The sequence below is a fragment of the Anguilla rostrata genome, chromosome 15, assembly GCF_018555375.3.
Source record: "Anguilla rostrata isolate EN2019 chromosome 15, ASM1855537v3, whole genome shotgun sequence".
NCBI classification, from domain to species: domain Eukaryota; kingdom Metazoa; phylum Chordata; class Actinopteri; order Anguilliformes; family Anguillidae; genus Anguilla; species Anguilla rostrata.
In genome coordinates, this window is record NC_057947.1 from 4239379 (window position 1) to 4263261 (window position 23883).

Below are 23883 nucleotides of genomic sequence, written 5' to 3' on the forward strand. Positions count from 1 at the left end.
TTGGTATAAATATTTATAGGCTGTATACGCTTTTATTTTGACATTTTTGTACAGGGCAAACTGAAGTTAATATCTTACATGTGCCATGGCTTCTGGAAGCCCGAGGCAAAAAGATTCGCCCTTTTGTCATTTTTATGAGTGTCTCATAGGGACATTTGACATAAAAAAAAGACTTTACATTTATTTGTAGTAACTTGCGACATTAACACGAGTGTATTCATTAATTTGTATGTGCTATTTTATAAAGCAATAAATCTTCACTGTACTTCTTAACAATGCAGATTAAATACGAAATTCTTAAGTCTTCTTATGAAACCGTTTAAATGCCGTAGGCCTACACGAATACCTTAACTATTATATTTTATTTTGATATTTTGGTCATAGGGGACACCGGAAGTTTGAAGCTCACTTCTCTGTAGTCACACTGCTAGGCAACAATAACAAAAAGCACAGTGGCGTGGTCTCTTGTGTTTGCGCCGAGGGTGGCTATAATTTTTAAATATAATCTTCATTTTTTTGAGGTTTAGGTACACTATTAAACTATGGATAATGAAACGGTAAGTGCGCCGTCGGTGGCTGGAATCATTGGCCTGCGTGAAAACGTGGTAAATATGTTTATTTAGCTAGCTAAAGAACGTGATCTTGCTTGCTCACTTCTGTGGTAGGTAGCTTACATAGCAGATAGTGAATACATGCTCTGATTATTGTGTACGTCTTCAAGTTAACGTTATGCGTTTATTCTCAGATCCCGAAGGCACGGCCGAGACGGCTCGATCAGTTACCGCAGGTAAGTGGTAACGTAATGTGTTTTATTTGTTGCTTACCATTTGTTTAAAATGACTCCTGGAAACAATGGACGAGTTAACGTTAGTTGAGAAAACATGTTGCATGTTGTGAAAACAATCCATACCTGAAATTCACAAGCTGGTGCTACTTGGCTGGCATATTAGGGTTGGAAGTGAGGGTTTTCGGCTTTTGAGTGGTTGCTGTTTAAAATGTGGGACAAAGTCATTAAACTTTACTTGTAGTGAGAAATGCCTTCACAATTTTTTTTATCTCTACGTTGTTCTTGCCATTGTTTTGATTGTATGAATGCTTGACAGATACCATCATCGTACCAATGTGTGTTGTTGTTATTTTACATGTTAATCAGCGATAAATTGAGATGGACTGTCAAATCTGTTTGTACAATTTCAGTGTGATTTTGATGAATCTGTGATCCATATGAATATATATTGGATAATAAATAGTACTCACTAGGCTTGGATCAGAATTTGGGCACGCTTGTAAATCTGTAGATTTAGCTGATATTTGGCCATATGTTTTGAAAGTACTTGTCAGAATGAACTGCAGTTACTGTGTCTCACAGTGGTCTCCTTTACCCCTCTGTTAAATACTCTATTCCTGTGTTAGTTGCTGTACCCCTCCTTTAACTAGTCGAGCTCTTAGACAGTGTACCCATCCTTGTATAGGTGCTTTCTGTCCTCGAGCGTTACACCAGTGCCTAACTCCAAATGTGAGACTGGTCCCATTATTCTGGTCAGTACTGCAGGTTTTCTGGTTGTGTTGCATTGTTGTTCAGCTTCCCCAGGTCCCTATTTGAAAAATAGTGACCCAAGCATGCAGACCACAGCACTTACTTCCTTCCTTGTCTGTGTGCTTGGAGGAAATGCGCAGACAGTTTTCTCATGCTTATGTGGCGGGATGGGTTTATTCCTTTGATCGAGCATGTGCCTCCATATAGCCTAAGCGCCTGTGCGTCTAGGGCTAGGCTGTTAACCGTCTCATCCGTTCTCCAGTCAGATACGTTTCGTGAAAAGCTTAAGGAAGTATGTGCAGAAAGCCTGGCTGGCTTAGTTGTATATTGTCAGAGATGCTCACGTCATTATAAATCCCACCCATACCATACGTGTAAACATCATACCGATGGCTGCTGCAGTCTGTAATTTGACCACCTGGTCCCTTCATCGTGACTGGTTGATAGCTAAGTGGATTAGAAGGCCTGAAAGCATGGATTTAAGGCAGGGAAAAGGCGTAGGCTAACCGGCTAAAACCAGGAGTGGAACCACAAAGGCTAAAATGGCTGGCGCTCACCGACTCGCACGGCCCGGTGCGGGCACAGAAATGCGACCGCCGCCGTGCCGTTACCGGCCTCTCTGCTGCGCGAGCTCCTCCCACTGCGCGTGTCATCGCCTGTCCTCCGCGCTCCTGCGGCTCGGTAATCCCGTCCAGCGCGGGCGTATTTTCTGTGCGGGATTAGGGCGGGATTAGGCTGCAGCCCTAGCCGCGGTCAAAGGGGATCGTTTTAGCCTTCCCCACTTCCCCTGCGGAATGGGGAGAAAACACGCGGTAAGTGGCGCTCCGCTCCGGAGCGTGTGGGGAATAACGTGAGGATCGTACTGTGGCAATCCGTCACGCGCTCAAGGAACCCTTGGGGTGTGGGTAGGCCGGTGAGATACTGACGTGCAGTTTATAACGGGCATGTTTTGTACAAGCCGGGTGATGTGGCTGTAAATCTGTACGTCTGTAGTGTTACGTGCAGTTGTGTTTTTGTCTTGTGGGAGAATAATGTACGGTCTGAACAGACGAGACCAGCGCTTTAGTGAGCTTGACTTTTGACTTTCTCGTCAGCTTGCTTTCTCTTTCAGGGGATTAGCTAGATCACAACACGGTGGACAGTGTTGCTCAGTTGTGTAACGAGACTTTGAATTGCTTTGTTAGGTCTTTATGCTGTTTTACGTTTGGTGACAGATTTGACAAGATTTCACGGCTGATGAATGCTGTTTAATCGTCACCAAAACATAAACGGGTTTAGATGCTGAAAGACGTGTGTGTGGAGTTCCCTCAGTCACGGTGGTTGGTGACGTGAGATTGGGTGATTAGGGTCTTATCCAGACCTGATTATCCTGCACGTGTGTGTGTGTGTTTGTGTGTGTATGTGTGTTTGTCATGAGTATTTGAGTGCGTTTGTGTGTACTCATTGCTATTCCAAATACAGCTGGATTGGCGATGGGTGTCTTGGTTAAAGCCGCACCAGTGTGGAACACATTCAGCCCAGTTCTGCATAGTCTCACCCACTGGTCACTGTGCCTGACTTTGCAAAGCGTCAAATCTTCCAGATTGTTCTTAAAATGGCATGTGAAAAATGCACATGTACACAGGCAATTCTATTTGCAGTCAGAACCAGAAACCATCAGTGTCATTGTCGATAGACAAACTCGGCAAAACCAGTCTGTCAAAAGAAGCAGCCTTCTGTGCCCATCTGTTTTTAACTGACAGTGTAGGCTGTAGCCTTTGCACAGAGTACTGATGTGGCTGCTGTGCTTCTCGGGATCAGATGTTCTTTGTGATGAAGTGTATTTGTGAAACTCTGTCTTGCATTTCTCTTTTCAGCGTGGACCACGTGCTCTACCCCCTATGCCAAGGTGAGTCAGTGCAGTAAATCAGTAAACTCTGACAGGAGTCAGTGCATTAAATCGGTTAACTCTGACAGGAGTCAGTGCATTAAATCAGTAAACTCTGACCCTGTTAGATGCCATTGTGAAATCAATACCTTGTTTATACTGCATCTTTGTGTCTTTTGAGCAATAAAAGAATAAGAAATTGTGGGAGGGACTTCATATCCTCTGTGCAGGAACCTTATTGGCTTCTCTGTCACCAGTCATAGAGACATGGACATGGCTGCTGTAGCAGATAGGGGCACTAGCTGTCAGTCATTTAAATGTGAGCTGGCGACTGCGTCACAGAGCCGGATTAGCATATAATCCACTCATCTGTAAGCCCCTGACCAAGAGAACTATATCCAGCAGGCCTCTACCAGCTGAGCTTCCAGCCCTTTCTCAGCAGTTGTGACTTGTTGTGAGCTGTGTCTCGGAACTTCTTCATTTGAGTTTGACTGCTTAATTGGTATAGACTGCTTAATTGGTATAGACTGCTTAATTGGAATTGACTGCTGAATTTGAGTTTGACTGCTTAATTTGAGTTTGACTGCTTAATTTGAGTTTGACTGCCGTATTGAAGTTTGCCTTTATAATTGAAGTTTGACTATAATTAGACTTGTTCATGTGTAAAGTACCATTTTTATCTCTCTCTCTCATGCTCGTGGACAAATGAAGTCAAGATACAGGAGGTAAGCTTGTTTCTGTTGCCATGGGTGATCTCCAAGGTGACGTCACTCTCTGGGATAGTGTCACATGGCAATACCGTTCCCCCTGATACACGGAACCAGAGGAATACTGGAAACTGGGCCTGCTGGTCCTTTGCTTTCCTGTAGAATGCAGCTGTGTAACAGTGGTAAATCCAGGCTCAATGCTATACTAGCACAGGAAAATCAAACGACAATTTTATTTGCATAGCGCTTCTTACTGAAAACTGTCACAGAGATGCTTTGCGGATTAGCAAAATGCTTTACAGAGTAGCTCACCAGGCAGAACACCTGTGTAAGGCACAGTTTACAGAGAAACACACACACATGCATGCACACACACACACACACATGCATGCACTAAGCCTGATGAGTGGCATGTACAGCACAGATTTGCCCGTTTATTATGTTTTTTATATGTCGTTATAATATCGGTTTTATTCATTTAGATGAGATGCCGCTCGCCAAAACCAGGAAGAAGAAGTCCAAAAAAGATGCCAATGGTGTGGGAGACCCAGAAGGTGTGTTTAACGTGGAATGAACTTCATTGATTGGCTCAGAGCGTGGGCTCAACATGGAATGAACTTCAATGGTTGGCTCTGAGTGTGGTTGTAACAGGGAGTGAGCTCAGGTGATTGGCTCAGAAGCCTGGTGTTACAGTGACGGCTCTTCAGTGATTGGCCTGTGCGCTAACGCTGGTGTTGGCTGTCCTATCCGTGCAGAGCCCGGGACGGAGATGGGAGGGGTGGGGAGCCGAAGGCCGTCCGAGAGCAGGGAGCCCCTGACACCTGAACCGCAGGACGTCCCACCACAGAGGAAGAAGAAGAAGAAGAAGGTGCAGAATTCAGGTAATCCTGCCAAACATGGAGAGTCAACTCAACTCAGAGAACTACGCAATATAAAACGACTTTGGGAGGGGGAAAGGGTGGAAGGGCGTGGCCAAAGATGTCGAAATATTAAAATAAGAATGCAACAAGTGTCTACTACATTATAATAAGGAGTGTACACTACAGTGTTCTTACACATATTGAACAGAATTCAATGGATACTTATTAATGAGTGTATACAACATTATTCTTATCAGTGTTCAGTAGAATATTAGTGAGTGTACACAACATTATTATGAGTCCACAAAAATATTTTAAGGAGTGTGCACTACAGTATTCTTGGTAGTGTTCAACAGATTAATGAGTGTATTCTGCGTTAGAATGAGTGGATGCAACATAATTATAATAATTATTCATAACATTATTATAAAAAGTGTACACTACTTCAAGGGATCAATAGATTATTATTGAGTGTATGCTACGTTATTGCCATGAATGGATTTCACATATAATGGGTTAATGCTAAGTATAAGGTGAATTATTATTGGGAGTAATGGGCATCAGGACAAAACAGAATGGTACATTCTGAATCATTCTGAATCGTACAACAGTACCAATGTGTTTTTGATCTGAAGTGTTCATTGGCTTATTCATTTTTTGGAAGATTTGGAGGGGGACCCCGCGGGCCAGCCGGAGCTGGTGAACAGCGACGGGGCGGAGCAGCACACGGACGGGGAGGAGGTGCCCCGAAAAACCAAGAGGAAGAAGTGAGTTCAGCTCCTTCTGTCAGGAAGGGAGCTGCTTATGGGCGTGCGTGGCTGAAACGGCTGGCCTCTCTCTCTCTCTCTCTCTTTCTCCGCAGGAAGCTGAGGACCTCGGAGGTGCAGTGCGCAAATGAGCTGGGCGTGGAGGATGATGACATCATCACGGACGCGCAGGCCCCCATCCCCCAGCATTCCCTGTTTTCTGCGCCCCTGGGTCAGAGCCAGCCGGTCGGGAAAGTCTTTGTGGAGAGGAACAGTGAGTATCTTCTGCAGTGACCCAACACGCCACTGCCCCAACACCACATTTCTGCACTAACTCAAAACCCCACTTCTGACCCAATAGCCCACTCCAAACCACTCTACGCTGCCCCAACACCCCACTCACCCAACACCCCACTCCAGCACCACCACAACACTCCACTGATACAACACCCCACTCCACACCAGCACCCCACAGCAAACCACTCCAGCACTGCCCCAACACTCCACTCCATACCGGCACCCCACAACAAACCGCTTCACACTGCACGAATGCCCCGCTCCACACTGCACCAACACCCCACATTGCTAGGCCCCAACAACCTATGGTACAGTTTGAGTGTCGGGTTTGAGCAGTTACTGAGCACCCAGCTGTATAATGGAGTGTATGCTGTTTGCACACAGGTGAGTGAAAGTCGAAACAGGTTTGTGCAGGTCAGGCCAGATCAATGCAAAAGAGCACAGGTAAATGCAGGTGACTAAGTGCATTATGACTGTGTGCAGGACGGTTGTAGTAGGTGACTGAGTGCATTATCACTGTGTGCAGGGCGGTTGTAGGTAGGTGACTGAGTGCATTATCACTGTGTGCAGGATGGTTGTAGGTAGATAACTGAGTGCATTATCACTGTGCAGGATGGTTGTAGGTAGATGACTGAGTGCATTATCACTGTGCAGGACGGTTGTAGGTAGATGACTGAGTGCATTATCACTGTGCAGGACGGTTGTAGGTAGATGACTGAGTGCATTATCACTGCAGGGCGGTTGTAGATAGATGACAGTGCATTATCACTGTGTGCAGGACGGTTGTAGGTAGATGACTGAGTGCATTATCACTGTGTGCAGGACGGTTGTAGGTAGATGACTGAGTGCATTATCACTGTGTGCAGGACGGTTGTAGGTAGATGACTGAGTGCATTATCACTGTGTGCAGGACGGTTGTAGGTAGGTGACTGAGTGCATTATCACTGCAGGACGGTTGTAGGTAGATGACTGAGTGCATTATCACTGTGCAGGACGGTTGTAGATAGATGACTGAATGCATTATCACTGTGTGCAGGACGGTTGTAGGTAGGTGACTGAGTGCATTATGACTGTGTGCAGGATGGTTGTAGGTAGGTGACTGAGTGCATTATCACTGTGTGCAGGACGGTTGTAGGTAGGTGACTGAGTGCATTATCACTGTGTGCAGGACGGTTGTAGGTAGGTGACTGAGTGCATTATGACTGTGTGCAGGATGGTTGTAGGTAGGTGACTGAGTGCATTATCACTGTGCAGGACGGTTGTAGGTAGATGACTGAGTGCATTATCACTGTGTGCAGGACGGTTGTAGGTAGATGACTGAGTGCATTATCAGTGTGCAGGGCGGTTGTAGATAGATGACTGAGTGCATTATCACTGTGCAGGACGGTTGTAGGTAGGTGACTGAGTGCATTATCACTGTGCAGGACGGTTGTAGGTAGATGACTGAGTGCATTATCACTGTGCAGGACGGTTGTAGTAAGTGGCTGAGTGCATTATCACTGTGTGCAGGACGGTTGTAGGTAGATGACTGAGTGCATTATCACTGTGCAGGACGGTTGTAGTAAGTGGCTGAGTGCATTATGACTGTGTGCAGGACGGTTGTAGGTAGGTGACTGAGTGCATTATCACTGCAGGGCGGTTGTAGGTAGGTGACTGAGTGCATTATCACTGTGTGCAGGACGGTTGTAGGTAGGTGACTGAGTGCATTATCACTGCAGGGCGGTTGTAGGTAGGTGACTGAGTGCATTATCACTGCAGGGCGGTTGTAGGTAGGTGACTGAGTGCATTATCACTGTGCAGGACGGTTGTAGGTAGATGACTGAGTGCATTATCACTGTGCAGGGCGGTTGTAGGTAGGTGACTGAGTGCATTATCACTGCAGGGCGGTTGTAGGTAGGTGACTGAGTGCATTATCACTGCAGGGCGGTTGTAGGTAGGTGACTGAGTGCATTATCACTGTGCAGGGCGGTTGTAGGTAGGTGACTGAGTGCATTATCACTGCAGGGCGGTTGTAGGTAGGTGACTGAGTGCATTATCACTGCAGGGCGGTTGTAGGTAGGTGACTGAGTGCATTATCACTGTGCAGGGCGGTTGTAGGTAGGCGACTGAGTGCATTATCACTGTGCAGGGCGGTTCCAAGCAGCAGACCGTTTGGACCTGGGCAAGCCCAGCGACCAGCCGGATGACCTGATGGAGGTGAAGCCGCTGTGGACCACTCGGGACGTGGCCATGAGAGTGCACAGTGGCTTCAGGTGAGACCCTCGCCTGCTTTTAAATTCACACCCAAGTCATGTGACTTCAACCGGCGCTGCCCTTGTCACAAGGGAATTTCACAGGTGACTTGCTAGCGTGTGCGTGTGGTCAGACTCAAACGCATGCAATACGGATATAATATGAAAGGATGTTTCAAGCTGTGGCTGGGGAAGCAATGTGACGCAACCTTATTTGATCGGAGACCGACGTATCCCATTGGTAGGCCTTAAACCTATGAACAGAAAGGAAGTATTTTTTTCTTGAATGGGCAAAAAACACCCAAAAAGTGTGCATTGGTGAGGAGAAAAATATAGAGCCTCGGTGTAGTGTAATGGGTAAGGAGTTGGTCTTGTAACCTAAAGATCAGAGGTTCGATTCCCCAGTAGGACACTGCTGTTGTACACTTGAGCAAGGTACTTAACCTGCATTGCTTCAATGTATATCCAGCTGTATAATTGGATACAATGTAAATGCTATGTAAAAAAAACGTTGTGTAATTCGCTCTGGATAAGAGCGTCTGCCAAAATGCCTGTAAAAAAAATGTAATGTCATTTTATTTATTTCCCTAAGTGTAGGGCTGTGCGTAGTGTTTGCATAATGTTCGTGTGAATGCGCGCCTCTGCAGGGTGATAGGGCTGTTCTCTCACGGGTTCCTGGCGGGCTACGCGGTGTGGAACATCATCGTGGTGTACGTGCTGGCGGGGGAGCAGCTGTCCAATCTGCCCAACCTGCTGCAGCAGTACCACCCGCTGGCCTACCCCGCCCAGTCACTGCTCTACCTGCTGCTCGCCATCAGCACGGTCTCCGCCTTCGACAGGTAGGACTCGCCTGGGTGTGTGTGTGTGTGTGTGTGTGCGTGCGCGCTTGCGTGTGTGTGTGTGTTATGGTTATACACTTTGTTGTACGTCGCTCTGGATAAGAGCGTCTGCCAAATGCCTGTAATGTAATGTAATGTGTGTTCATTTGCATGATAGCAGCAGTAGAATGAATTCTGAATGTCTTTTCTGCTCAACTTCAAGCAAATGCCTCCAAACTCATTGGATGGTGCTTCATCCCACCGCTAATGCAACTGCTAAAACATACTGCCTAAGAGATTCCAAAAACTGGATAATTCTTAACTGGCCAAGTCTGTCAACCGGTCTGAATCTAATTGAACAAGCCTTTCATATGCTGAAGAGAAAACTTACGTAAGGCAACTAGCCACTGAAACAAGTAAGAGCTGAAGATTGCTGCAGCACCGGCCTGGCTGAGCATCACCAGAGAAGATAGTCAACGTGGTGATGTCTATGCGTCCGCAGACTTCAAGCTGTCATTGCATGCAAAGGATATGCGACAAAGTATTAAATATGGCTACTTTCATTTATGTAACATTAATATGTCCCAAACATTATGGTGCCTTGAAATGGGGGTGGGGTATTTATAAAAAGGTCTGTCATTTCTACTTGGTGAAACCAAACAAAAAAAATACCCTTAAATAAAAGCTGAGAATGTGCACTTTAACCACATGTGAATTGTTTGATTACTTAGTAATGCCTTTCTGAATGCAAATGACCTCTCTCTCACACATACACATACAGATACTCATACGCATACACGTACACATACTCACACGTATGACTCTCCCGTTTTGACACCTCTTCCTCTCTTCCTCTCTCTCAGGGTGAATCTTGCTAAGGCCTCCATGGCTCTGAGGGGGTTTCTCACCCTGGATCCTGCAGCACTCGCCTCCTTCTGTAAGTGACGTCCGACCGTCCTCTCACTCAAATTCTGTTCAGTTACTTCATTTCGTCAGTAAGCCAATCAGGAAATCTCAACTCAACTTTGTGTAGTACATAATGCAGTGGTTTGTGCAGTCCACACAGTGGTTCATGTAGTGCGTAATGCAGTGGTTTGTGCACAGTGGTCTCTGCAATCCACACAGTGGTTTATGTAGTGCATAATGCAGTTGTTTATGTAGTGCGTAATGCAGTGGTTTATGTAGTGCGTAATGCAGTGGTTTATGTAGTGCGTAATGCAGTGGTTTATGTAGTGCGTAATGCAGTGGTTTATGTAGTGCGTAATGCAGTGGTTTATGTAGTGCATAATGCAGTGGTTTATGTAGCACATAATGCAGTGGTTTGCGCAAAGTGGTCTCTGCAATCCACACAGTGGTTTATGTAGTGCATAATGCAGTGGTTTATGTAGTGCGTAATGCAGTGGTTTATGCAGTGCGTAATGCAGTGGTTTATGTAGTGTGTAATGCAGTGGTTTATGTAGTGCGTGATGCAGTGGTTTATGTAGTGCGTAATGCAGTGGTTTATGTAGCGCATAATGCAGTGGTTTATGTAGTGTGTAATGCAGTGGTTTATGTAGCGCATAATGCAGTGGTTTATGTAGTGTGTAATGCAGTGGTTTATGTAGGGCGTAATGCAGTGGTTTATGTAGTGCATAATGCAGTGGTTTATGTAGTGCGTAATGCAGTGGTTTGCGCACAGTGGTTTGTACAGGGCATTAACCTTAGCCTTTACCTCTCCCCCTGCAGTGTACTTTGCTGCTCTTATCCTGTCTCTCAGCCAGCAGATGACCAGTGACCGCATCAACCTCTACCCGTCCGCCAACCAGAGCCTGTGGTGAGGGCGCCGCTCTTCGTCCTCCTGTACGTCTCATCTTACCGTTCACCCCGAATTTCAGAACTCACTGCCCTCCCCCCCTTCACAGGCCCCCCGGCTCAGAGCAGCAGATTCTGCAGCCCTGGATTGTGGTTAACCTGGTGGTGGCGCTATTTGTGGGCCTGGCCTGGGTCTTCATCTCCACACGGCCCGAGATGGACTACACTGAAGGTGAGAGCCCCAATCAGAGTCATGTGACTAACTGCAGCTCTCTGATACTGTTCCATTATACAGCTAGGGCCAATCAGAGTCTGATCTGTGGGAAAGGGCTATAATGAGCCAGCCTGAGTCCCAGCTCTACAGTGGCCTGGTTCAGCTCTACAGTGGGAAAGGGCTATAATGAGCCAGCCTGAGTCCAGCTCTACAGTGGCCTGGTTCAGCTCTACAGTGGGAAAGGGCTATAATGAGCCAGCCTGAGTCCAGCTCTACAGTGGCCTGGTTCAGCTCTACAGTGGAAAGGGCTATAATGAGCCAGCCTGAGTCCACCTCTACAGTGGCCTGGTTCAGCTCTACAGTGGGAAAAGGCTATTATGAGCCAGCCTGGTTCCAACTGTACAGAGGGAAAGGGGTATAACAAGCCAGCCTGGTTCTAGTTCGACAGTCAGAACAGGGTTTGAGTTGATAGAAAAACTGTTGCAGTCATAGTTAAAAATCAACATATTTACTCATCAGGGAACACTTGCCATGGATTATTTTAAAGTGTTTTGTTGTATTATTCACGTGTGTTAATTGTCTCTCTCTCTCTCTCATACAGAGTTCTTAATGGCCATGGAGGTGGAGGAGTACCCCAGACTAGATGATAAAGCTGAAAACCCAGCCTGAAGGAGCTGTAGCCATGTTTGTGTTTACAATATATTTCAATATGTTTAAATTTGCATTCTCGTTGTTTGTGGTATTGACAGACTAAATGTGTTTGATGTATTTAAGAATATATTTTTGTATCACCGTGTATTATAATGTGTATACATGTAGATATTTTTATTTTGCACGTCATTTTCTTTTTTTAAATACAATGCTATACTCTCCACTCATCTGGGTAAATTGTATTATTTTTTGTGTGTGTTCTGCGGTAATTGTGGAGGGCTTTGCTTGTTTTCCCAGGGCATCTGTGCTCACATTAAATTAGGAAACCCAATAGCCAATCAACAGTTAAACACCCGGTACACACAATGATTATTTTACTGATTCTTTAATAACATTCAAACCTTCAAATTTGAAACGCAAACACGTGAATGCATGCCCAATCGTTTGGATTTATTTCTTGGGTCCCAAGTATATGATCAAAATCACAGCTTGAAAACAATGACTGCTATAGCTACGGAAGGGTATGGCTGATACCCAGTGTGTGTATGGTTGTGTGTATGGGTGTACGGTATGGTCATGTAATAATGGGAGCCCAGAGGAAAAGGGGGGTTAGTATCCATCTATAATGCAGAGCACAAGGTAATTTAAAATGAATTCTCTCTTCAACTAATAATGTACTTTCGTTCAAATCCCAATTGTGCCAGTACTGACTGGTTTGCAATGCACATCGGCACTTGCGTTGCCCAGGAATGCCAGTTTCAGTTGGCCAGGACAAAAGGCTGGAATTTTGCCTTAGTTTAGTGCTTATAAATACAATTGGAAATTCTGAACTGCAGAGTAGGTTTTGGGGAGTTGTAAAGCAATTGTACAAAAAGTACATTCATTAAAGCAAATTTATACAAGAATGGAAAAAAATGTAATCTCACCAAAAAGACTACTTGGCACATAGGAATTCCTGTGTCCTATTCATAGAGTACAATGTTCTTTTTGGATTTACATTTTAATACTCTGCTTATAATTATGCAAATCCCAAGCCTAGTTACATCCACTGCTGGAGTAAGCCCTGCTGGATGTGCAGTGTTTGATTTGCAAACATTTGAAAATTTTACATGTAACAGGCTATCAGAACAAATGAACAAATAAATATATAAATAAAACTAAGAAGCAAGTGTGAAAAGAATAGCTAACAAAGATATAGCAAAAGGTCCTGGGCCATTAAATGCCAAGGTAACCAAAACTGGATCATTAAAACTAACAAATGTTAAATTAACAAGCAAAGAAAAGAAATAAAGAATCTTTGCCTACCAATGGGTAAAAAAAGACATCTGGCATCAGTGAGGAATCTAGCGGGAATAGGTTGGAATGTAGTTAGTATTTGTATCATCATAATGTGTGAACACCGTTAATGAAGCGTGTCCCGGTGGTGCTTCAGCGTCAGAATTCATCTGTCCTTTACTGCCACCCAGTGGAAGAAGGATATTGTGCATGATAAACATAACTTTATGAAAGGCCACATGGTGAGATTGCCTATATAACTGGAAGGCTTTGAAATTACTTTGACATGTATTTATTATGTATTATCAACCAAATAATGGGCATGCTTTGTTAAACAATCAAAATTAATGAAAACAATTTTGAGGTAAGATTTCAAATATTTTCATTCATATAGGGTAGTATTCTCGTAATTCACGTCAAATTAGAGAATGTACTGGATTGAAAATATGAGACGTTCAATTCAGTAAAATAAGACAATACTGTGCAGCTTTGTGAGGTACAGAAAATAAATGCTATCACATAACAATTTTTGGAATTTATTATTCACTTAATGAAACTGCATGATTATAAAACTGAAAAGTATATTGTAAAAAAAAAATGTTGAGAATAAATTTGGGTTTAAATCGATGATAGACACCTCCTGTGTTTCCTGCTCATCTGCCATGTGTGATATTTACATATTTATAATACACAAAGTATTTCGACAGCAATGAGCAGTGAACACAGTGCAGTTCTGACACGGTGAAGGACGGTGTCTGTTCTCTTTTTCTCTTTTTTCGAATCGCAGGCGAGATTATCGATGCGCTCTGCGATGTATTGTGTTAGTCTCAGTACAGGCAACCTAAACGATTACAGAGTTTTATGGCAGCAGATCAATTGTGGTAGACGTGGTAGGGTGCGTGATGTCAGAGGCTCATCAGTAAAGAAAGCGCCCTAGGCTCTGAAGTTTATCTAAGTGGCCGTAGTTATTACAAAACAATTATAAAACAAAGAACAAATATGTTGGATTTTGCAATCTTTGCGGTCACATTTGTTGTTATCCTGGTCGGCGCAGTTTTGTATCTGTATCCGGTAAGGCAGTCCAAAAGAAAGGCTCTACGTCTAGAAGATAAATGTGACATTAAGTTAAATGACAGTGCTTTGTATTTTGATTGCATATTTGGTCGTGCGTTCATCGTCAAATAATGTGCTGTTTTGACGACATTGTTCGGTGTCAAGCCACTGCATTTAAATTGACAGCATTGCCATAATAATTAGCTTGTGCTAACTTCCTAGTTATAGCACATATGCTTTTAAACAGAATTGGCTGGTAAAGATCAAAATCAGTTGCAGGCAGATTTTCACATGTACTGAAATTGATAGCACTTTTTTGAACTAAGAATAACATGCATATGTTTAAAGAGCTGCCAATAACGTATTACAGTAGCTAACAAGTGATAGCTAGCGCGCACGGCTTGGACAGGACTGTACATCGCGTTTGGAATTGCAGAATAGAGGAATTCTACTATTTCAACATCTGCATATTTCCTTAGATTGGGGAAATATTCTAATATGATAAACGTATGCTGTTGCAACTCATGGGCAATCTGTATGCCACATTCCCTTTTAGAACCAGGCTGATTTTACCATGAACTTGCATGAAGGTCAGTTTATGGACATTTTCCACATTTGTATCTTCTGGTTTTTATTTGTTTATTTATTTTTAACTCAGTCAAGCAGACGAGCCTCTGGGATCCCAGGACTGAACCCTACAGAGGAGAAGTAAGTGTGGCTTTTCCTGTCCCTTTATACTTTCTTTTTCCATTTGTGTCGTGGGGTTGCTTTTCCCTATTGACCAGTGATGGGATGTATGTTTTTTCCCCTATTTTCCTGTGTGGATATACATTATATGACCAAAAGTATCAGGGCACCCCTTGGTCTGGGGCTGTTTTTCATGGTTTGGGCTAGGCCCCTTTTTTCCAGTGCAGGTAAATCTTAATGCTACAGCGTACAATGACATTCTGGACAACAGTTTGCGGAAGGCCCTTTCCTGTTTCAGCATGACAGTGGCCCTGGGCACACAGCAAGGTCCATATAGAAATTGGTTTTGTTGAGAACAGTGTGCAAAAACATGACTGGCCTGCACAGAGCCCTGACTTCAACCCCATCCAACACCTTTGGGATCATTTGGAAAGCCAACTGCGAGCCAGGCCTTATCACCCAATCAGTTCCCGACCTCACTAATGCTCTTCTGGCTGGATGGAAGCAATTTCCTGCAGCAGTGCTCCAACATCTAGTATAAAGCCTCCCTAGAAGAGCAGAGGGTGGACCAACTTCAAATTAATTCCCATAATGATGAGATGCTGGATGTCAGGTGTCCACATACTTTTGGCCAGGTAGTGTGTATGTTTTTCCCTATTGCCTGTCTGGATATGTGTTTTTCCCGATTGACCAGTGAGCATATATGTTTACCTTCTGCCTCCTGTCAGGGATGGGAATCTGCAGGACATCGTGAGCAGAGGCAGCCTGCACGACTTCCTGGTCGGTCTGCACGACCGGTTCGGCCCGGCGGCCTCGTTCTGGTTCGGCCGCCGCCCCGTCGTCAGCCTCGGGTCCGTCGATCTGCTGCGGCAGCACGTGAACCCCAACCGCACCAGTGAGTACAGCGCATTACATCACACTGCATGTTACATTCATGCTGGGCGGCGGTGTAGTATAATGGGTAAGGAATTGGTCTTGTAACCTGAAGGTCACAGGTTTGATTCCTGGGAAGGACACTGCAGTTGTACCCTTGAGCAAGGTACAGTATATAACCAACTGTTTTGCATTCCCTCAGTATATATCCAACTGTATAAATGGATGCAATGTAAATGCTATGTAAAACTTATTTAAGTAGCTCTGGATAAGACCGTCAGCTAAATGCCTGTAATGTAATGTTGCAGATGCTCCTGCTCTCCTGTGCGAGAGGGCACAAGATGGCGTAGCCTCCCTTGCCAGCCATGTGTTAGGCCTGAAATCCTGACTAAGCAGTAATTCGAGATGATGTATGCACTTAGCATTAGCGATCAAAAGCAGTGATCATTAAAGCCAGTTGGATGGCAAGTCCAGCTAAAGCACAGATGTTTAGTGCAAGGATGTACCTGGGACTATATTGGGAGTAGGGGCTGCATCACTGCACCCAGTTAGCCATCTGCCTTTTTAGCTGCCTTGTTAGCAGTCGTCGGGAAGTCCTGTGGTACACTTTATAGTGCACTTTGGGTACATATCATCATGGCCTGGAGATGATGAGTGTGGCTGAGTGTGTACACACCCACCTAACGCAAAATGTTCTCACAATGTTACTGAAATGTTTTGTGAGAATGTTAGCTGTGAAGGCAGTGGAGGTCAGTGGTCCTAGAGGTCCGATTGAATCTCGTACAGACAACCGTTTAACTGGTTGTGTGGAAAAGTCGCTGGTACTAAGGGCTGTCTGCAAGAACACTCAAGAGTCAAACTCCAGTCAAGAACTTTGTTCAACGTACACTCGCTACAATCTCCTGCTGCTTTCCCATTGGCCACCTGTTCACACCCAGATCATGTATGTACAGTGGCTGAAATGAGGTGCTTGACTGTTGACCGTACACCTCTCTGTGATGGTGAATTTTTCTCACAGTCCTCTGGTGCCAGGGTACAAACTGAGCCACACACCTTTAGGTCTTTTGGGCTGTTGACCTAGTAAGGTTAAGGTTTTTCCACTTCCGCAGCAGATACTTCTCAGTTTAATATAATCCTTGCCAGGTATCAGATGCAAGCTTTCCCTGCCGATGCTCTCAACAAAGTCCCTTTTGACCATATTTGGATCACAGCTCCTTTTCATTTCAAGTTCTTAATACATTTTTTTTAGCAAAAAATAAAAAATAATAACAAGGCTCCATTGCTTTACTTCAGCATTTTGATTGCTTTGCCTTTTAAAGAGGCCGCTGGCACCCATATTTACCTTTTATGCTTGATCTGCATTTTGTAATAAAATTTATTTCTCTCAAAACTCTCTTTTTAATATATTTTGTTGGTGTTTTCTGTCTTAAACGCTCCCAGAAGGATTTCTCTATCTGCCGTGAAGACCGCTGTGACTGCCTATTTTACTTTTATTTTGGAATGAATTTATGCATCATATGGAAAATGGCTTTGATTTCTTTTTACAGTCATTTCACAATTTTGTATTCTAAAAGTTTTACTCAACGGTTTTGTTATTAAATTGGTTCTCATTTAAAATTCACTCAGTTCGCTAAAATTATTTATGCGCCATAGAATTCGACTTCCCAGAATAAATCAAAAGTGACAGTTTTGCGGTCACTGAACCCCAGTGGCTCACCTACATGGGTACTCATCTGAGCAACTGACAGGCCTCCACAGATACATGTTTAGCTGCCATGTGATGAGCGAGGGTTAGCATTAGCATTGCAAACTTTAGCCTTTCCTCTTTTATCCCCATTGCCATTTGCAGCGGACTCCTTTGAGACCATGCTGAAGTCGTTGCTGGGTTACCAGTCAGGGTTGAGTGGGGACGCGACCGAGGCTTTGATGAGGAAGAAGGTGTACCAGGGCGCCATCGACCGCTCACTGGAACACGGCTTTCCCGCGCTGCTGAAGGTGTGCCGCCAATCTGCCCTTGCCCGTCCACACCTACCCCAACCTGTCCTCACTGCCCCACACCTGTCTGCACCTGCCCCAACCTGCTCCCACATGTCTACACCTGCCCCAAACTGTTCGCACTGCCTCACACCTGTCTGCACCTGCCCCAACCTGCTCCCACATGTCTACATCTTTCCCCAACCTACCCCCACCTGTCTACACCTGCCCTAATCTTCTCCCACCTGTCTACACCTTTCCCCAACCTACGCCCACCTGTCTACACCTGCCCCCACCTGTCTGAATCTCTGTCTCCGCATGTCTACCCCTGTCCCAGCCTGTGATTTCAGGCTAACTTTCCTCCCTTTGCATGCTGGGTAACAAAGCCCTGACTAGTGTAAACAAAGCTAGAGTTCATGTTTTACGCTTTGACACATTAGTTTTTGTTGATGTTTGCCTGTATGGAATTATCTGTGGAAGAGGGAAACAACCTTCATTCATAAATTAGCTTATAGTTGTTAGACATGTTTATCCTAATTTAGCATGTGATCAGGTGTAACTTTTTTTTGTTCATTTTAGAATCTGTCGTTCTTTGCTGTTGATCATTCAATGTAGTTTAATGCTCATTAAGATAGTTTTGGTCTTGTATGTATTATTTAGTTCAGGGTTGTGGGAAAGTTGGCATTCAGATCTGCTCCTACGTGCACTTGCTCCCTCTCTGGAGTATACTTCCCCCTCTGGGGAATTACTGCATTCCATCCCTGATCTTCATGGAATAAAAAAGCCATTTGGAAAAAAAACTAGCTGTGTTGGCACTCTGCCAGTCCAAAGTTAGACTTAAGAATGAACAAGAGCATCCTGGTTCACAGTAGAGCCAGTGAACCATTAATGGGGTCATCTGTCTCTTAGCCCCATAGGCCCCTCAGATTCATATCACTTCCTACTGACTGTAAAATTGGGTTATTTCAAAATAACCTAATTCATTGAACATATATGGAAATGCATACTAGATAACGTGTCATCATATTAGCAAAGGAGCGCAAGTTAAACATAATCAGAAAATTCTGATCAGCGTGTATCGCAGTGAAATTTCCCCCAACCATATTTCCTCAAACCATACTTCCTAGTAAGTATGCCAGTGTATGAATTATCTCTTCATCTTTGTGCTGTGATGTTAATTACATTAATTACGGGCCTCTCTGTCCCGTCCTCTCTCTCTCTCTCTTTGTTCAGCTGGTGGAGGAGCTGACGCAGAAGTGGCTGTCCTTTCCCCCCTCCCAGCACACCCCTCTCTGCGCGCACCTGCTGGGGTTGGCCATGAAGGCTGTCACTCAGCTCTCCATGGGCAACCGTTTCCTTGACGACATCGAGGTCCTCCGCTTCCGCAAGAACCACGAAGTGGTGAGCAGCGTCCTCTAGTGTGTGTGTGTGTGTGTGTGTGTTTGCGTGTATGCGCGTGCATGTGTGTGTTTGTGTGTACATACATGTGTGTGCACAGGAGTGTGAGCGAGCATCATACTTTCACTTTTTCTATCCTAACCTTTCTGTCCTCTATGCCAATTGTATGTATGTAATTACCTCTGATTGTACTATCCCCTTTGCCCCTACATGTACTTTTAAAATCAATTTAGATTTTTGTGTTTTTTTGCCTATCCTGTTTTTAATGTGTTGTACTGTGTCCTTGGGTTTCTTGAAAGACACATTGCAAATAAAATGTTTCATTATTATTATTATTATTATTCCATATTTGTGTGTGTACACGCTTTTTGGAGCTGGTGCTTATTTCCGTGCTGTTTTCCTCACCGTGCAGATCTGGTCAGAGATTGGCAGGGGTTATTTGGATGGGTCTCTGGAGAAGAGCTCCACCCGTAAGAAACGCTATGAGGAGGGTGAGTGAGACCTGGATCATCATACTGCATCATCGTGCATCACACTATAATAAAACTCAATTTTTAAGCTACTCACAAAAGTGTGAAAATTACTAGAATAAGACCAAGTTTAAAAAATGAATAAAGCTTGAAAGCCAGATGCCATATGTATATACCATATTTATTAATGGTCCTAACAGAGTATATGTGCTTGTGTGTGCATGTGTGCCTATGTGTGTATGCGTGTGTGCCTGTGTGTGTGGACGTGCGTGTGTTTGTGTGTGTGTGTGTGTGTGCGTGTGTGTGTGTGTGTCTGCATGCGTGTGCGTGTGTTAAGCTCTTTCTGAGATGGAGTCTGTGCTGAAGTCGGTGGTGAGAGAGAGAAAGGGCGAGAGCTCCAGCCAATCTGCATTCATGGACTCCCTGCTGATGGCCAACCTCACAGAGAGACAGGTAATGCCTCCAGGTGCATTTACATGCACACTGATACCCTGATTATGGCAATACTCTGATTACTGAAATGGTCACGTAAAAGCCTTTATCTGATTATCGTTATGGGCGTAAGGTCATAATCAGCACATTCAAAACCTGGTTAATACACCTGGATTTTTGCCCAATTATTGGTGCTTGTAGACGTCCTACTCAGATTTATTTGGGTTTTTTGAAACTGTGCCTGTCAGGCAGAAGTCAGAGAAATGGCTGCTGTGCACGCCATTTTCCTTGAGCACATACCAACTATGGAAAGAATCATGTAGATGTGGCTATTGGACCAATCACATTACTTATGCCCATGTAATCTGAATACTGGCATAAACTGATTACTCCCAGTAATCAGGGTATTGGCCACCTAGAAACCAATACATCACTCAGGCTCATGCACATAGAGACAAGCACACCTGCACAGAGATGAACACTTAAAAGCAGTTAAAAAGACACGTTTCGCTGTAGTTAATGGACTCAGCTGTGTTCTCTGTCCCGTGTTCCTGCAGGTTATGGAGGACAGTATGGTGTTCACCTTAGCGGGATGCGTCATCACTGCCAACCGTGAGTGTCGGGTGCACTGTAGCTCTAAACTGGGGTTTGTCGCTTCTGTTGGTGCAGTTGTTTTACACTCTGAAGTAGGTTTTATTTTGTACTGTTATCACTTGAGGAAATCTGGCAGAGTCATTTTTACCTGAGAATATCTGTAATGCAAGTGGCAGGTTCATATTGTGTTGCAATTGAATAGAGTCTTCTGCAACTCAGTATTTTCCAGAGGGCATTGTTTTCAGCCGTTGGATGATAATTTCTGTTTGCAAATATGTAAATGCTGCTGTGCTAAATTTAAATATTTATATTAATATATAAATTTAATTTATATTTTTTGAGATTCATTAATAGCTGTGCATAATTTGTAGATGATATACAGGGTACATTTCAGTACTGCACACGATGGTGTTTTTGGCAATGATACAATGAAGATGCATTCCTGACAGCTAATTATTTCTTTTCCATGATTCATAAATGTAGGCTGCAAAGTAGAAAGAAAATAGATGTTAGGAATGTGGCTAGAGTTTAAAGAGGGAGCTTATAGAAGACGAAACTGAAATGGGTGCACGAGCCAACAAAAATTTTTTGAAAAAGATTGCTTTGTTTTTTTTTTTTTTTTTGCTCTGCGTCTCATAGCCGGTAATCCTCCCTGCAGAATTACTGAAAGTTGACGTCCAAACTCACCAGCTGGTTGAAAGTGATTTGTGTGTGATTAAAAAGTAGCTTACTGAAACAGATATAAAAGTAGTGGGAATTCATCTTAATTTTGTTTTTGACCTCGTCTCTCGGATGGAGGAAGAGATGTAAGAAGGGTTGGACGTGCCATATTTAACAAACACACGTCCCTAGACGGCATCTGTGCCTGGCTTTTTCAATGGGCCTCTCTCTAAGAGAAACACCTGGGGTTTCAGCTAGCTTTTCATCCCATTAGCGGTGGACTACTACTGTTACAGATGTGCTCTAGCAAATTAGTGTATGTCCTCTGGTCATACTAATCCAAAGCAAATAATGCTTAAGATTAGTCTTTAAGAATAATGCTTGGAAATACACACAAATACTTGTTCGCTCTGCATCAGATACAATAACCTGTCTGTTTGTCGTGATTTTTTTTACCCAGTGTGCATCTGGGCAGTGTATTTCCTGTCGACGTCGGAGGAAGTGCAGGAGAAGCTGCACAGTGAGCTGCAGACCGTCCTGGGGGAGGAGCCTATTTCTCTGGACAAGATCCCCCAGCTCACGTGAGACCCAAGATTTTTACCCTGCTTGTGACATCACTCCGGGGGGGCCGGACGTTTCTAACGGCGGTGCGTCTGACTCTGCAGGTACTGCCGGCAGGTCCTGAACGAGACCGTGCGCACGGCCAAACTGACGCCCGTCGCGGCGCGAATGCAGGAGGTGGAGGGGAAGGTTGGCCAGCATGTCATTCCCAAAGAGGTGCTAATCCAATACAGTCTCGCTTGGTATTGCATATTAACTGCGTTTGCTTGTTTATAGTAGTGTGTGTGTGTGTGTGTGTATGTAAATGTGTGATGAGAGGTGACCCTATTTGGGGTATGGGAGAGGAATGGGGCAGAGGCTAATGCTAACAATGCCTGTTAACCTGAGACAACAGGCTACTAGCAGGGCAATACAAATGACAATGGTCTGTGTTTGCGCTGAATGGCATTTGCAGATGTGTGGCGTTAGCTGGGCTAGGATTTGGCAAAGCTAGTGCAGAAATGAATGGGAATGCTGTGTGTTTCAGACCCTAGTGATCTACGCCTTGGGCGTGGTCCTACAGGACGCGGACACCTGGCCACTGCCCTACAGGTATGTGTAACTTCTCACCTGTCCAACACCACCACTGCTCCTCTAATCATAGGTACATTATTTGGTACAATGCCCTTTGTTTTAACAAAATGTCACCTACCGTCCTGATATGTCACGGTTGTCACCTGCATGTTCAGCCTCGCTTGTTCTCTTATGAGCAGTCCTGCCGTCTCCCTCTTTCGTGCAGGTTCGACCCCGATCGGTTTGAGGACGAAGCAGCCAAACGGAGCTTCGCTCTCCTCGGTTTCTCAGGGAACCAGGCCTGCCCCGAGCTTAGGTGAAGAGTGTGCGTGTGTATGCCTGTGTGTGTGTGTGTGTGTGTGCGCGCGTGCATGTGCGTGTGTGCATGTGCGAATGTATACAACATGCTTGCGCTTTCTGTTTTAAACATTTGTTAGATCAGTTTCAGTATGATGTGAGAAGAGGTAAGACACCGTGCAATGCATTAGAGCTGCTCGTTACAGTTGATCTTCAGTTTACTTTGTCCTTAAGCATTATTGGATAGGTACCATCAAACACAGCTCAGGGAATGTTTTGCTAGCTGTGTGCTGTGTGCTTCACTGAATGTTGTGATATTGTAGATACAGATTTAAGGTTGTCAACACCTGAACACCACAAGACTCTCTAAACTCCATTCCGTACAGAAATAATTACTTGAAGAGGTCCTTATGTAGTTCTGTTCTAGTTACTTTTTGCAGAGCAGGTGTTCCATCTATTCATCTACTCATACATTTTTTTGAAAGATGAAAGATTTTAATCATATATTTATGTGTCAGGCATCTGAAAAAATAATGCAGAGGATGGAAATGAGCAACTAACATCAAAGAATGCAAAAAATCCACCCAAAAACTGAGTCGGATATTGAATCAATAAAAAACAAGTTAGTGGGGGGGCATTGGAAGACGTGTGGTAGATTATGGAAGCGATGTGCAGTAAAATATGGTGACCCTGGAACTGTCTCCCCCCCCCCCAGGTTTGCCTACACGGTGACTACCATCCTCCTCAGCTCCTTGGTGCGCAAGCTAAAGTTCCATCAGATAAAGAGCCAGGTGATAGAGGCCAGGTATGAACTGGTGTCCACCCCTAAAGATGATACCTGGATCACTGTGAGCAGGAGGAGTTAATTCAATAGCTGTCCCAGATTTCATAGAGAGGAAGAGAGCATGTATCCTGACATGCATTTGTCAATTTATTCAAGCTTCCACTATCTACAACCCACATGATCAAATTTTTCATTGATGACACGCACCGATTTCAGGACAAGAACAGTATTAGTCTGGCTACTACATTTCAATCACATTTATCTGAGCTCTCATTTGAACAATAACTTTAATTAAACCTTAATTTGAAGTGAAAGTCTTACTCCTCCTGGGACGTGGGTGCCTTTCGTGGTGTAAGCCTTCATTGTCATGGAAACGGACCCCTTCAGCACCATTTCAGCCGACCTTAGCCTCGGTGCTCGGACAAACACGGTGTGAAAGCACCGGATCTTAAACATCTCCCACCTTACACTTTTGACACGATGGGAATTACATTTTTTTTTGTAAATAAAATTACCTTGAACACTTGGTCTGTTTTACATTTATTTAAATAACC

General features: G+C 44.3%; 2 protein-coding genes across 3 annotated transcripts; both read left to right on the plus strand.

Moving 5' to 3' along the window:
• The first annotated feature begins 395 nt into the window (after positions 1-395).
• tmem237a (transmembrane protein 237a) lies at positions 396-11942 on the plus strand. Of its 2 annotated transcripts, XM_064310858.1 has the most exons (14): positions 396-557; positions 746-787; positions 3394-3425; positions 4116-4129; positions 4594-4665; positions 4867-4992; positions 5636-5738; positions 5834-5991; positions 8143-8266; positions 8893-9084; positions 9927-10000; positions 10789-10876; positions 10965-11086; positions 11670-11942. In XM_064310858.1, exons 1-14 carry the CDS (start codon positions 543-545, stop codon positions 11735-11737), a joined length of 1230 nt encoding a protein of 409 aa, XP_064166928.1. In that variant the 5' UTR covers positions 396-542; the 3' UTR covers positions 11738-11942. The 2 variants fall into 2 exon arrangements, with proteins under 2 accessions (XP_064166928.1, XP_064166930.1); XM_064310860.1 differs by lacking the exons at positions 396-557; positions 746-787 and adding an exon at positions 2250-2349.
• Positions 11943-13841: 1899 nt separating this feature from the next.
• On the plus strand, positions 13842-23855 carry LOC135241414 (cytochrome P450 20A1). Its single transcript, XM_064311782.1, has 13 exons — positions 13842-14065; positions 14706-14755; positions 15463-15629; positions 17457-17602; positions 18815-18982; positions 19392-19470; positions 19787-19902; positions 20439-20493; positions 21596-21716; positions 21801-21912; positions 22223-22287; positions 22475-22564; positions 23261-23855. The coding sequence occupies exons 1-13, from the start codon at positions 13994-13996 to the stop codon at positions 23409-23411; spliced, it is 1392 nt and encodes a 463-aa protein (XP_064167852.1). The 5' UTR covers positions 13842-13993; the 3' UTR covers positions 23412-23855.
• The last annotated feature ends 28 nt before the right edge of the window (positions 23856-23883 follow it).

Bases quoted from the DNA above. Each gene is read 5' to 3' on its own strand.
- tmem237a (XM_064310858.1), top strand. The intron at 4,993-5,635 runs GTAATCCTGCCA...ATTTTTTGGAAG, and splicing joins GAAGAAGGTGCAGAATTCAG to ATTTGGAGGGGGACCCCGCG. The intron at 10,877-10,964 runs GTGAGGGCGCCG...CCCCCTTCACAG, and splicing joins TCCGCCAACCAGAGCCTGTG to GCCCCCCGGCTCAGAGCAGC.
- LOC135241414 (XM_064311782.1), top strand. From the start codon at position 13,994: ATGTTGGATTTTGCAATCTTTGCGGTCACATTTGTTGTTATCCTGGTC. The intron at 21,717-21,800 runs GTGAGACCCAAG...CTGACTCTGCAG, and splicing joins GACAAGATCCCCCAGCTCAC to GTACTGCCGGCAGGTCCTGA. The intron at 22,565-23,260 runs GTGAAGAGTGTG...CCCCCCCCCCAG, and splicing joins CAGGCCTGCCCCGAGCTTAG to GTTTGCCTACACGGTGACTA.